This window comes from Culex pipiens, unplaced genomic scaffold (assembly GCF_016801865.2).
Source record: "Culex pipiens pallens isolate TS unplaced genomic scaffold, TS_CPP_V2 Cpp_Un0210, whole genome shotgun sequence".
Lineage (NCBI taxonomy): Eukaryota > Metazoa > Arthropoda > Insecta > Diptera > Culicidae > Culex > Culex pipiens.
The window spans coordinates 1,122-14,806 of record NW_026293027.1 but is presented as its reverse complement, the minus strand read 5'-3'; the positions used below and the strand labels follow the sequence as shown (position 1 = coordinate 14,806).

General features: G+C 42.4%; 2 protein-coding genes across 2 annotated transcripts; both read left to right on the top strand.

Annotated features, from left to right (window-relative positions):
- The first annotated feature begins 3,974 nt into the window (after window positions 1–3,974).
- On the top strand, window positions 3,975–4,718 carry LOC120432093 (uncharacterized). Its single transcript, XM_039597230.1, has one exon. It carries the CDS (start codon window positions 3,975–3,977, stop codon window positions 4,716–4,718), a length of 744 nt encoding a protein of 247 aa, XP_039453164.1.
- Window positions 4,719–4,749: 31 nt separating this feature from the next.
- LOC120432092 (RNA-directed DNA polymerase from mobile element jockey) lies at window positions 4,750–13,340 on the top strand. The gene is made up of 3 exons (XM_052711591.1): window positions 4,750–13,065; window positions 13,133–13,187; window positions 13,266–13,340. Exon 1 carries the CDS (start codon window positions 4,759–4,761, stop codon window positions 7,405–7,407), a length of 2,649 nt encoding a protein of 882 aa, XP_052567551.1. The 5' UTR covers window positions 4,750–4,758; the 3' UTR covers window positions 7,408–13,065; window positions 13,133–13,187; window positions 13,266–13,340.
- Window positions 13,341–13,685: the final 345 nt, after the last annotated feature.

Genomic DNA, 13,685 nt, shown 5'->3' with positions numbered 1-13,685 from the left:
AATAATAATAATAATAATAATAATAATAATAATAATAATAATAATAATAATAATAATAATAATAATAATAATAATAATAATAATAATAATAATAATAACAATAATAACAATAATAATAATAATGTGTCCTGTGAAAAGGACCCCTCAATGTTTGACCCTTAGTGTCATCCCTGGTCGACGGAGTGCCGTCGAAGCCGGACGTTTCGGACGCTTCCGTGATGTCCCCGTGGAACCCAACAACCCCGATGTGTCCACGTCCTTGGTGCTCGATTACGGGCAATGTTCCGGCCAACTGTCAACACCGGCCGAAGACCCAATCCGTCACCATTTTGGGTGGAGCACAGGACGTTCGGACGGGTCCACCAGAAGCCGCGCGCATCAACCGCTACCGAGTTCCAGGATCGGGAACCGTGATCCGTGTAAGCGACCGAAGGTCGCGTAACCATCTTCCGGAGGAGATTGCTGGAAGGAGGAGAAGCTGGGAGATCGTCGAGCTGCTGGGGCCCCAAGAAACCGGAAGGAACAGGTCAGATAGATAATAAGAAAGTGGAGCAGTTCTCTACGGAATCGGTCTTTTTTCTTTAATTTTAATTTTTGTATTTTTTAATCCGGCTGAAACTTTTTTGGTGCCTTCGGTATGCCCAAAGAAGCCATTTTGCATCATTAGTTTGTCCATATAATTTTCCATACAAATTTGGCAGCTGTCCATACAAAAATGATATGTGAAAATTCAAAAATCTGTATCTTTTGAAGGAATTTTTTGATCGATTTGGTGTCTTCGGCAAAGTTGTAGGTATGGATATGGACTACACTGAAAAAAAATTATACACGGTAAAAAAAATTTGGTGATTTTTAATTTAACTTTTTGTCACTAAAACTTGATTTGCAAAAAAACACTATTTTTAATTTTTTTTATTTTTTGATATGATTTAGAGGACATAAAATGCCAAATTTTCAGAAATTTCCAGAATGGGCAAAAAATCTTTGACCGAGTTATGATTTTTTGAATCAATACAGATTTTTTCAAAAAATCGAAATATTGATCGCAAAAATTTTTCAACTTCATTTTTCGATGTAAAATTGAATTTGCAATCAAAAAGTAATGTAGTGAAATTTTGATAAAGTGCACCGTTTTCAAGTTATAACCAATTTTAGGTAACTTTTTTGAAAATAGTCGCAGTATTTCATTTTTTAAAATTAGTGCCCATGTTTGCCCATCTTTGAAAAAAAATTTTTTGAAAAGCTGAGAAAATTCTCTATATTTTGCTTTATTGAACTTTGTTGATACGACCCATATTTGCTGAGATATTGCCATGCAAAGGTTAAAAAACAGGAAAATTGATGTTTTCTCAATCTCACCCAAATAACCGACCATTTTCTAATGTCGATATCTCAGCAACTATAGGTCCGATTTACAATGTTAAAACATGAAACATTCGTGAAATTTTCCGAACTTTTCGAAAAAAATATTTTCAAAGATTTTAAATCAAGACTAACATTTCAAACGGGCTATACATTCAATATTACGCCCATTTGAAATATTAGTCTTGATTTTAAATTTTTGAAAATATTTTTATCGAAAAGATCGAAAAATTTCACGAAGGTTTCATATATTAACATTGTAAATCGGACCTATAGTTGCTGAGTTATCGACATTAGAAAATGGTGGGTTATTTGGGTGAGACTTAGAAAACATCAATTTTCCTGTTTTTTAACCTTTGCATGGCAATATCTCAGCAACTACGGGTCGTATCAACAAAGTTCAAAAAAGCAAAATATAGAGAAATTTCTCAGTTTTTCAAAAATATTTTTTTCAAAGATGGGCAAACATGGGCACTAATTTTAAAAAATGAAAACTGCGACTGTTTTCAAAAAAGTTACCTAAAATTGGTTATAACTTGAAAACGGTGCACTTAATCAAAAATTCACTAAAGTACTTTTTGATTCCAAATTCAATTTTACATCGAAAAATAAAGTTGAAAAATTTTTGCGATCAATATTTCGATTTTTTGAAAAAATCTGTATCGATTCAAAAAATCATAACTCGGTCAATGATTTTTTGCACAACCTGGAAATTTCTGAAAAGTTGGCATTTTATGTCCTCTAAAACATATCAAAAAATAAAAAAAAATTAAAAATAGTGTTTTTTTGCAAATCAAGTTTTAGTGACAAAAAGTTAAATTAAAAATCACCAATTTTTTTTTTACAGTGTATAATTTTTTTTCAGTGTAGTCCATATCCATACCTACAACTTTGCCGAAGACACCAAATCGATCAAAAAATTCCTTCAAAAGATACAGATTTTTGAATTTTCACATATCATTTTTGTATGGACAGCTGCCAAATTTGTATGGAAAATTATATGGACAAACTAATGATGCAAAATGGCTTCTTTGGGCATACCGAAGGCACCAAAAAAGTTTCAGCCGGATTAAAAAATACAGAAAAAATCGAATGACCGAAATCTCAGAGAATTGCTCAGTGGGAAAGTTGAGGATAGGAAAGGGGTAGGAAGTTAGTAGGAGGAAGTGGGAAAATAAAAGTGTGCACAAAAGTTAAATAAAGTGGTGTTTCGTTTGGTAGCTCAAGTGTTTTCCTGTGTCCGATTAGTCTAGTGTGGATAAGCGTGCCGACCTTGAGGTGTTTTTGTAGAGTCCCTGTATAGATGAAGGTCTCGGCTAAACCGAAAGTTACAAAGTTGCATCGGATAAACTGTTTTTGACTGCGGGAGGGAGTGCGTTCCAATGCACTACTCCTCTGACGAACATAGTGCAAGCGTATCCTGCTGTCCGATTCGCTGGTACGACCAAGTTCCGGAGACGTTGGCTTCGTGAAAGGATGAGTTTCTGGGAGAGTGCTGGTGGTGTTTGGGACGACAACAGGTTTCTCAAAAACAGACAGGATCGGTAAGCGAATAGGTTTAGCATCGGACATCCAACGAAGTTCTTTTGAAGGTGGCTCACGTGGTCGCGCCTCTGTAATCCGTAAACGTAGCGTACGCAGCAGTTCAGGGCCACGCGTAGTCGGTTGAACAGGCTCGACGAAAGACGGACAAAGAAAACGTCGGCGAACAGAAAGTGAGGCAGGACAAGGGCTTTGAACAGCTTCAGTTTTGTCGCCACGGGTGCAGTCGGTGTGCAGCTGTAGAGTGTGCGAAGGCCAGCATAGATTTTGCCACACTGCTGTGACACAAGACCGTCCCACTGCAGGTCGCTTTGAAAGATGAATCCTAGGTTGCTTGCACGCTCCGTCCATTGAATTTTCTTACCGTTCATTTCGATGCGCAGATCAGGAACCAGGGCAGCTCTACGGTTTGCGGTTTGAATGAAAAGGGCCTTGCTTTTAGCGGGATTTACGGGCATACGATTTCGGTTCGACCAGTCGGCAACATTCTGGCAACAGAACAATCGAGGACCGATTATTGATCCTGTCCAGTTATCACAGAACACTGTCTGCTTCCGACTTCGAAGGTAGGAGTTCATTAGGTTCAAGGCACTCGAAGAGAAGTTGAATTAGGTTTCCAGCTTGTTCAGTAGTTTGTTGTGGGGGATGGTATCGAAAGCTTTTGAGAAATCCAACAGGACCAGTACGCCAACACCACGCTTGTCGATTGTCGACGCCAAATCGTCATGGACGCGGAGCGCTGCAGTTTTGATGCTTTGGTCCTTCCGGAAACCTGCTTGATGTTCTGTTAGAAGATGGTTGTTGTCGATGTAGTTCGCCATTTGCTGATCGAGAAGCTTCTCAAATGCTTTTTTTTTGGCAACACTGCTTATGTTTGTTTACATCCAAGTTTGTGTCGCGTATACTTTTTAATCGATTTACGTTTGTAAATTCGCGTTTTCGTCCAATTTTCTTAATTACCATTGATCCTGAGTGACCGTTCTGTGACGATCTGTTGGAGTACAGTGCATTGATTGCGGTTTACCTGTATGCTGCCGTTGTGAAACATCATCACACCCGACCCGTACAAGATGGCCACCGAGTGCAAGACCTGTGAGGTGGAAATCACTGGGATCGAGAAGATGGTCTGCCGTAGCTGCGCCTCGGCATTTCACCGGTCGTGTATCGACGGCCTCAATCGTACCGCATTTGAGGCCATCGGAAAGTTCCAAAAAAACTGTTACTGGCTTTGTGATGGCTGCGCAGGTCGTTTCGACCAATTCGTACAGTCGATGGATGTTGATGAAGATTCGGGTCAAGCGACTGACGTCGCTAAGCTGAGTGAAGCGGTTGACAAGCTCAGCGGTATCGTGACCGAGCTCTCCGGTCAGCTGAAGGAAAAGAAGGTTGAGCAGAGTTACGCAAACGTCGTTTACCCGGGCTCAAAACGCGAACGAGAAGACGACGAAGAAAAGGAACCTCCGGCGAAGGTCAAACCAGTCTGCGGAACGCGCACGATCCAGCACCAGATCAAAACAGTGGTCAGTGAAAGGGATTTGTTCTGGGTGTACCTTGGTCGTCTAGATCCCTGTCATACCGACTTGGAAATCGCCGAAATGACCCAGGAATGTCTTGAGCTCTCTGAGCTACCCAAAGTGCGGAGACTCGTGAAAAAAGACGCAGACATCTCCAAGTTGTCCGTCGTGTCGTATCGAGTGCTGCTCCCAGACGACTTGCGGGATGTCGCACTTCAAGCGGATACTTGGCCAACGGGAGTTGCGGTTCGGGAGTTTGACTTCGATCTAGGACGGTCTCCTAGATTTCGCCGATTGTGAGCTGTTCGAATGTTCCAGACATCTCATCTGTGTTGCTGTCATGGGACGTTTTACCAAAAGCCGTTTGGAAGTGCCCCGTGCCCCCGTCACAGTTGAGCCAAACCATTCACCATCATCAAACTATTTTTCCGGTTCAGCTGCACGTCCCGGCCCTGTGTTCGGTCACGGCAACGGGGCCTTCCAAGCTGCCACCTCAGGCAAGTACACTCATCCGTTAAGAACCTCACCGCGCCCTGATGCGTTGTCACTTTCTAGTAAGCTGCGAGCCGTCGACGAAGAAATGCTAGCAGTCGCCGAGAGATGTGTCGCTGATGGTCCGGGACGCATGTACCGAGGCATTGAGGTTGAACCCCGCTTCCCCGTCACAGCCGTGCCCTTCACCACCAACGCGCTTTCCTGTTTGAGTTCGAGCCAGCACAGTCGTCCCGGCCCTGTGAACGGGACCAGAAGCGGGGTCAGCCGCGCACTGCTTTCAGGCAAGTACATGTGGTTTCCCAGAACTATTCTGCCACCTGATGTTCCCGAGGTTTTCAGCCAACGCTACGTGCCCACTACCGAACCGCAACCACGACTTGCAGACAATTCAGCATTCTCCGTCCCGGAACAGGATTGTACATTTCAATGTGCACGTGCTGAAATAGCTGATCTGCCGGACCACGTGGATTTTCCCTGCTTCCCCGTCACAATTACGCCGTTCATCACTGCCAATCACCGCTCTGATGAATCAGATACGTCGGGACGCACGCACCAAGGTAGTGAGGAATGCCCCCGCCCCCCGTACACAGTCGAGTCATCGCAACGTTCCAGCCCGGGTGTTAGCACGAGCCATCAGAGTCGTCCCGACCCTGTGTACGGACACGGCAGCGGGGGCTTCCGACCTCCACCCACAGGCGAGTACAATCAAATTAACGACAGTAGTCCCGCACTGAATCATCAAAGTTTGCAGCAATCCAAAGGCACGCTGAGCTTTATTACCGTATACTACCAAAATGCTGGTGGTATGCGTACTAAGACGAAGCAGTTTTTCCTCGCCCTGGCCAGCAGCGATTACGACGTCATTGCGCTGTCGGAAACATGGTTGCAGGATGACATCGTGGATGCGGAGTTGTCGTCAAACTACAACTTGTTTCGCCAGGACCGGAACGAATTGACGAGCGATCGCAGTAGGGGAGGCGGCGTGCTCATTGCAGTAAAGAAGGCGCATGATTTTACGTGCACACGTGTTCTTTCTGCGGGATACGAGCATCTCGAGCAGGTTGCGGTTCGGATTAAAGCCCGGAATCATACCGTCTACGTGTGCTGTATTTATATACGCCCAAACAGCCCTCCAGACGTCTACACCTCACATGGGACCGCCGTTCAGGAGCTTGTTGATCTGTCATCTAATGATGACTCGATTATTGTAACCGGCGATTACAACTTACCGCATCTTGCATGGACCTTTGACGTGGACGTAAACGGTTTCATTCCGTTAAACGCATCTACGGAACAAGAGCTGGCGCTGACCGAAAATGTTGTTGCAACGGGACTTCTCCAAATCTGCTCGCTGGCTAATGTCAACGGAAGAATCCTCGACCTTGCGTTTGTCAACGATACGCTCTCAGTCGAACTGATCGAGCCGCCCAAACCGATCCTCAGAACGGATCGTCATCACAAGCCGTTCATTCTTCGGGTGGACTTCCCCGATATCCCAGGCGTGGCAACGAGAATCGAGGATGCTGAGCCGGATTTCAGTCGCTGTGACTTTGACCGTGTCACCGAATCCCTCAGCAGCATTGACTGGGATGACATTCTGCAAGATCAGGACTCCAATACTTCGACTACGATCTTCTACGACGTCCTTTACGAAATCGTGCGACAGTTCGTTCCCTCAAAGCGTGTCTCACGCAACCGGACTGAGAAGCTTCCATGGTGGAATGCTGATCTGCGAAATCGTCGGAACATTCTGAGGAAAGCACGTAAAAGATTGTTCAAAGCCGGCACACCAGAAAATCAAACCGCTGTCGACCGTCTGGAAATCGAGTACGAATTGCTGCAAGACTCACTCTTTCGCGATTACTTGAATCGGGTGCAAGTGGACCTGAAAGACAACCCATCGTCATTCTGGAAATACGTGAGGAGCAGGAAACGTACCAGTGTCCTTCCAACAAGGATTTCGCTCAACGGTTCCACCGCTGAGAATCCGGAGGACGCTGCAAACGTCTTTGCCGACTTCTTCTTTAGCGTGTACGAGGCGGTTGCACCTTCTGCTTCGAACGATTATTTGAACGACCTCCCAACATATGATATCGATTTTCCTCAACCAGAATTCTCACAAGCAGAAGTAAAATCCGCCCTGGACGCTGTCGATCCATCGAAAGGTGCCGGTCCTGATCGGCTCCCACCTTCCTTCATCAAACGGCTTTCTGAGCATTTAGCTAAACCAGTCAGCGTAATTTTCAACCGCCCTCTGTCTGAAGGAACTTTTCCCGACGAATGGAAACTTGCAGCGATCACACCCATTCACAAAACCGGTAGTACTACGGCTGCTGAAAACTACAGGCCAATCTCCATCCTGTCCTGCCTGCCCAAAGTTTTCGAGGTGCTTATCCACGAGGGAATGTACTCTGTCGCCCAGGTAGTAATTTCCGAGTTCCAGCACGGTTTTGTCAAAAAACGGTCCACGGTATCCAACCCCGAGCATGGGTAAATAACAAGGGAAATGCGTAATAATACCTTTCTCTGGTATCAATACCAAATTTTGGTATTCCTGGACCCTTTAAAATTTGTCTTGGGGATTATGCAAGAGCAAAATGTGGTATCATACCAATTTAAGGTATTGTTTTGATATTGCAAAATTGCAGAATTTGTCAATGGTCGAACACCACATATTGGTATTCTTTTGGTAATACAGTGTTTTATCAAATTCCTCTGAAACTATGGGAAAATGTTGACCAATTTTGACAAAATAATTAATTTTGCGCTAAAATTATGTCTCAAAGCGAATGCTTTAATTGAAAACCGGAAATTTCAAACTTGATTTTGAACATTTTTGATATACCCCCTAAATAAATTATTTGAAATTGTGGAAAATTTTCTAAGTCAGGATGGTACATTTTGGTATTATTTTGGTATTAAAGTGTGTCATCAAATTCCTCTGAAACTATGGGAAAATTTTGACCAATTTTGACAAAATAATTAATTTTGCACTAAAATGATGTCTCAAAGCGAATGCTTTCATTGAAAACCGGAAATTTCGAACTTGATTTTAAACATTTTTGATATACCCCCTACAGAAATGACTTGAAATTGTGGAAAATTTTCTAAGTCAGGATGGCACATTTTGGTATTATTTTGGTATTGAAAGGTTTCATCAATTTTCTCTGAAACTATGGGATTTTTTTTACCAATTTGGACAAGATAATAAATTTTGCGATAAAATGACTTGAAAAAAAAACCAAATAATTTGAAAAACGAGTCAATCGAAAGATTATTGAATTTTGGTGAATTTCAATCCAGTTTTATTTTAATAACACTTATTTTTCAATCTTGTTATTTTTCAGAACTTCAAGAACTTCATGCACAGGCCGTTCATCAATGACAAATGCATTCGGTGTGGTGAAGAATATCACTAAGAACAACATGGAATCATCAGGTGAGTAGATTTGGCTGTTGCATATGGATCATTTCCGTTTTTTCACTAACTGCAACTGCTGCACTAAAAATGGTATGAAAATACCAAATTTTGGTATTACTTGTGCAAATATCAGCGACCAAAATGTGATCTTGGTTGCCCAGTAATAGATGGTAAAATACCATCAAATCAAACCAAAATCATGTATGTGGAAGACCACAGGAATACCAAAATATGATTTTCCAAGGGCGCGGGAATACTTAAAATTCAACCATGGCAATACCAAGTTTTGGTATTCAAGCAATGTTCAAAAATCCAGAAGACCTCAACTTGGTATTGAAATGGTTCTATTTTGAGGTATTATTTTACCCTTGGAATAACATGGTTTGGTATTGTTGTGCCCTTCCACATACTAGACTTTGGTATGATTTCATGGTATTTTACCATCTATTACTGGGCAACCAAGGGCACATTTTGGTCGCTGTTATTTGCTCAAGTAATACCAAAATTTGGTATTCCCGTGTTATTTACCCCTGCTCGGGCCTGATGGCGTACGTCAGCGCACTGAATGAAAACCTCGAAAAGTTCAAGCAAACTGACGCGATCTACTTCGACTTCGCCAAAGCGTTCGACAAGGTACCCCACACGCTTATTATCGCAAGGTGGCTGACAGCATGGATCCGTTCGTACCTTTCGGGGCGGTTTGGCTACGTCCGTCTCGGTGGCGTCCAATCGAGGAATTTCCCGATTCCATCTGGAGTCCCCCAAGGAAGCCATCTGGGACCGCTGATCTTCATTCTTTTCGTCAACGACATCTGCCAAAGGTTGCAGTCTCAAAAACTGCTGTATGCTGATGACTTGAAGATCTTCCGTACCGTGGCGTCCACCATTGATTGCGTCGCTCTTCAACAGGACATCGACGCGATTCAGGAGTGGTGTAAACTCAACGGAATGAAGGTGAACCCCAGCAAATGTAAAAGCATCAGCTTCACCAGATCACCCGCTCCAATTCGGTACGATTACACCTTCGACCGCCACGAAATGGACCGCGTCTGCTCAATCAGGGATCTCGGTCTGCTGATCGACCGCAAGCTGAGCTTCTCGGAGCATGTCTCTTCCACAACAGCTAAGGCGTTCGCGTTGCTTGGATTTCTGCGTCGCAACACTGCTGAGTTCGAGAACATCAATGCCCTTAAAACGCTCTACATCACCATGATTCGAAGCATCTTGGAATACGCTGTGCAGGTGTGGGCGCCGCACCACGCTAATCAACGTGATCGCTTGGAGAAAGTTCAGCGCCGTTTCACTCTTTATGCCCTTCGCCGTCTGCCTTGGAGGAACGGCGTTTGGCGGTCGAGCTACAGCGACAGATGCACCTTGCTGGAAATGGTGTCACTAGAAAAGCGGCGAACCTTTCTTCAACGGATGTTCGTCTTCGATGTTCTGACCGGTCGCATCGATTGCCCGCAACTCCGAGAAGAAATCACGGTGCATAGACCAACGCGGACGCTGAGGAACCAGCCCCTTCTGAGGATTCCCTTCCATCGTACTCTATATGGATACAACCGACCAATTGACCGCTGCTGCAGAATTTTCAACTCCGTATCTGACGAGTACGAGCCTAGCATGACCAGAGAACGTTTCAAACGAAAAATTCTAGCTCTTTGATGCTTTGTGATATTTTTATGTTTTTTGACTGTTTAATTCTATGTTAGTTTTTAAGATATTCAGTCTGTGCGACTCTGGTCGAAGACGGTGAACAATAAACAAATGCTTTGGACAACGAGCAAAGTTCGTCACGTCGTTCGAGTTCGATTTCTTCTTTAGGGGCAGAACCTTAGCATGCTTCCAAAGGTTGGGAAAGGTAGATGTATTGATGAACAGGTTAAACATGTGGGTTATTTGTTGGATTACTAGTGGCAGCACGATTTTCAGAAACCTGATTGGCAAACCGTCCATCCCCACGGCGTTCGACTTCACTTCACAGATGGCGTTAACGACCTCCCAGTAGTGAACGTTGCGGAACGAGAAATTGTATTGAGATGGCAGTGTTCTTGCGTGTTGATCATTCCTAGTTTCAGCTGGTGTGAAGCTCGAGAGAAACATACGATTGACTTCATCCGGATCGTGGTCACATGGTTGAGATGGTTTGTCTTTTCCAACTCCAGGGTTCTTCACGCGAGTCCAGAGCAGCTTTGAAGGGATATTTGCGTCCAGGTAACCACCGAGAAACGTCTTTTTCGCCCGTTCAATGACTGAGTTCGCACGATTTCGCAGCGTTTTGTACGTACGTCGCTTCAGGTCCTTTACGTCCGACGCAGCAGTTCTCCAATCCTTGTACGCCAGGTCTCGTTCTAGAATTGCTCGTTGAACATCAGCTGTAAACCATCTATTCGGTGTATTGCGCCGAGAGTTCGTCCGAAGCGGAAAACAGGTGTCGTGCACTATTTTGAGTTGCAGTGGATTTGCTACAGAAAATGTTACATTTGATAACAGTTTATGCAGCAAGCTCATAGCTCAATTTTGCCCGCGTGTGAACATGTCAGCGATCTGCAGTTCTCACCAACACATATAATGCTGGCGCGTCCTCGAGCAACACTCCAGAGAGAACATTATGTTCGCGCTCTGTCCCTCACAATTCATCAAGTGTCCATGGCGCGGTGGTAGCGTGCTGAATCAGCAACCTAGAAGTTGATGGTTCAATCCTCGTTCTGTCAAGGGTTTTTTTTTTGTGAAATACAATTAATCAGCCGTCGGTAATGTCGATAATTGTCGGTAACGGACAAAAATGACATACCCCTATATCGCAAAAAATGCATGAGGACTAGGGTGCCCAGAATATGGGACGTTTTTTCAAAACCTCGCTCCACAAGCTGATTATTGTTCCTTGAGCTAATTTAGGACTCTGGGCCAATCTGTGCAAAATCGGACAACGTTTACCCATTGATCTTGTATGAAAAAAATCTCAAAATGTATGAAAACCCCAATTTTCTTACGGTTCAGTCTGCACGGTGCGCTACTTCCATCCAAATATTCCCAAAAGTGAGATTCTCATTCGAAATTTAATGCTCTACAATTTTGTAGAACATACCAAAGCTGTAAAGCTCGAATCTAAAAAGTTACTAGCGATTCAAAAATGTCATTTTTGTACACCCAAAGAAAAAATATATCTCAAAATCTGCAACATTGGATTTGCTGCAGAAAATGTTAAATTTTGTAACATTTTTGCAGCAAGCCCGTGATCATTTTTGCCCGCGTGTAAAAATTTCAGCGATCTGCAGTTCTTACCAACACATATAATACTGGCCCGTCCCCGAGCAACACTCCAAAGAGAAGCATATGTTGGTGCTCTTTCACTCACTTTTCATCAAGCGTCCATAGCGTGGTGGTAGCGTGTCGGATCAATAACCAATAAGTTGGTGGTTCAATCCTCGTTCTGCTAAGTGTTTTTTTTTTGTGAAATACAACCAAATCATCATTTTTTTCATATTTTTTTTCATTTTTTTTGGGCACCCTAATGAGGACAGATTTCATGCAGATTCTGATATACTTTCATAGGGACGTGGCGTTACATCGTGCTGCCACCTGGTTTTTTTAAGCGCAAGAGTGTAAAAGTGCTGAGTCATCGTCTAAAAATAGACGGCGTCCTATCTCGCCCAGCAAAATGATGTCGATAAAGTAGTCGGTTTCGATGAGGAAAAGTGGAAAACGTGGTCTAAAAATAGCGACGCCATCCCCCTATGCCGCCATGTACAGTGAGTCAAATATTTGTCCGTACCCCCCCGTACGGAAAATGTTTGTGATATAAAAGTATATAAAATTCGACTAAAGTACATCGAAGCATCAATCGAAGCGGTTTAAGACATCGTCATTGGATTTGCAAAAAACTTTTCTTAAAAAATACAAAATTAGTTTACTGAAAAAAGTCAAAAAAGAGGTCAAATAATTGTCCGTACCCCTAATAAAAGTAAAAAATCTGATTGATTTAAATGGATTCATTTATGAAATTTTGTTTCTGTGTCAAATACTAGTACCTCTAGCTAGTTTGTGACAACTTTGAACTTCTATTAAATTTGTTTAGTTAGTTTATATTAAAAATTGGTTTAAATTTAGTTTTTTTAAGTAAAATTTTTAAAAACATTAGTTTATAAACAAATATTTTTATGAATATGCTATTTTATGTTGTAAGAGTCTCTATTGAACAAGTTTAAACAATATTTGTTCAAAATATACATTGTTTTCATCTTTTTAGTGACATTTTTCGACCAAAAATACTGTTTCGGAACAATACCGTTAAACAATCCGGATTGTCCCGGAACCGGTTTAACACCTCGGAGGGGGGGGGACCAAACATTTCTTCAAAAGATACAGATTTTTTAATTTTCATTGCTGCCAAATTTGTATGGAAAACTATATGGACAAACTAATGATACAAAATTGCTTGGGCACCAAAAAAGTTTCAGACGGATTAAAAAAATCAAAAATTAAAATTAAAGAATAAAGACCGATTTTGTATAGAATTGCTTGGCTGTACAAACAAAAGTTATGTGAAAATAATCGAAAAAATCGATTTCGTGTCTTTGGCAAAGTTGTAGACAAATAACTTGAATCTCTCCTCTCCTAAGTCTCCTAAGTGTGAAGGTATGGCATAGAGAGAGGGCACCGAATACCTATATTTATACACTTAGAATTGTTTGCGTCCGCCTCGGTATTCGAATCGGCGACCTCTGGATTGTGAGTCCAGTGCGCAGTCGGATTAATTCTAATAGAGAAGTTTAATAAATTTGCGTTATTTTTTCAGATACATCTCGATTGCAGGAGTAGAAGATGGTTGGAAAGTCATTAGTAAAATGCAGGTAAAAGTTCAATACATGATTTTTCATCGCACACATCTGTTCCTTACCCTTCCTAATATTTAACATATATTTTTTAAGGTTCGGGGAGCCCCCGCGATAGCGATCGTTGGGTGTTTGTCGCTGGCTGTTGAAATTTATAACGAAACATTTATAACAAAACAAATGTTCAAGCAGGAGATAGAAGGAAAATTAAACTATTTGGTATCGGCACGACCAACTGCTGTCAACATGAAATTAGCAGCGGATGATTTAATCGGTATGGTGAATGATTGGGTCGAAAAAAGTGTAATTTCTGTAACAGAAATCAAGGAAAGGTCTGTTAATATTAATTATTTTAACTGATGAATTTTGGGATACATTCATTGGTTTCTACAGATTCATTCATGAAATAGAGGCTATGCTCGAGAAAGACATTTCCAACAATATGGCAATAGGAACGTTTGGTGCCGAAAGAATCCTTAAAGATGTACCTTCTGGAAGTTCCCTTCAGCTCCTTAC

Bases quoted from the DNA above. Each gene is read 5' to 3' on its own strand.
- LOC120432092 (XM_052711591.1), top strand. From the start codon at position 4,759: ATGGGACGTTTTACCAAAAGCCGTTTGGAAGTGCCCCGTGCCCCCGTC.
- LOC120432093 (XM_039597230.1), top strand. From the start codon at position 3,975: ATGGCCACCGAGTGCAAGACCTGTGAGGTGGAAATCACTGGGATCGAG.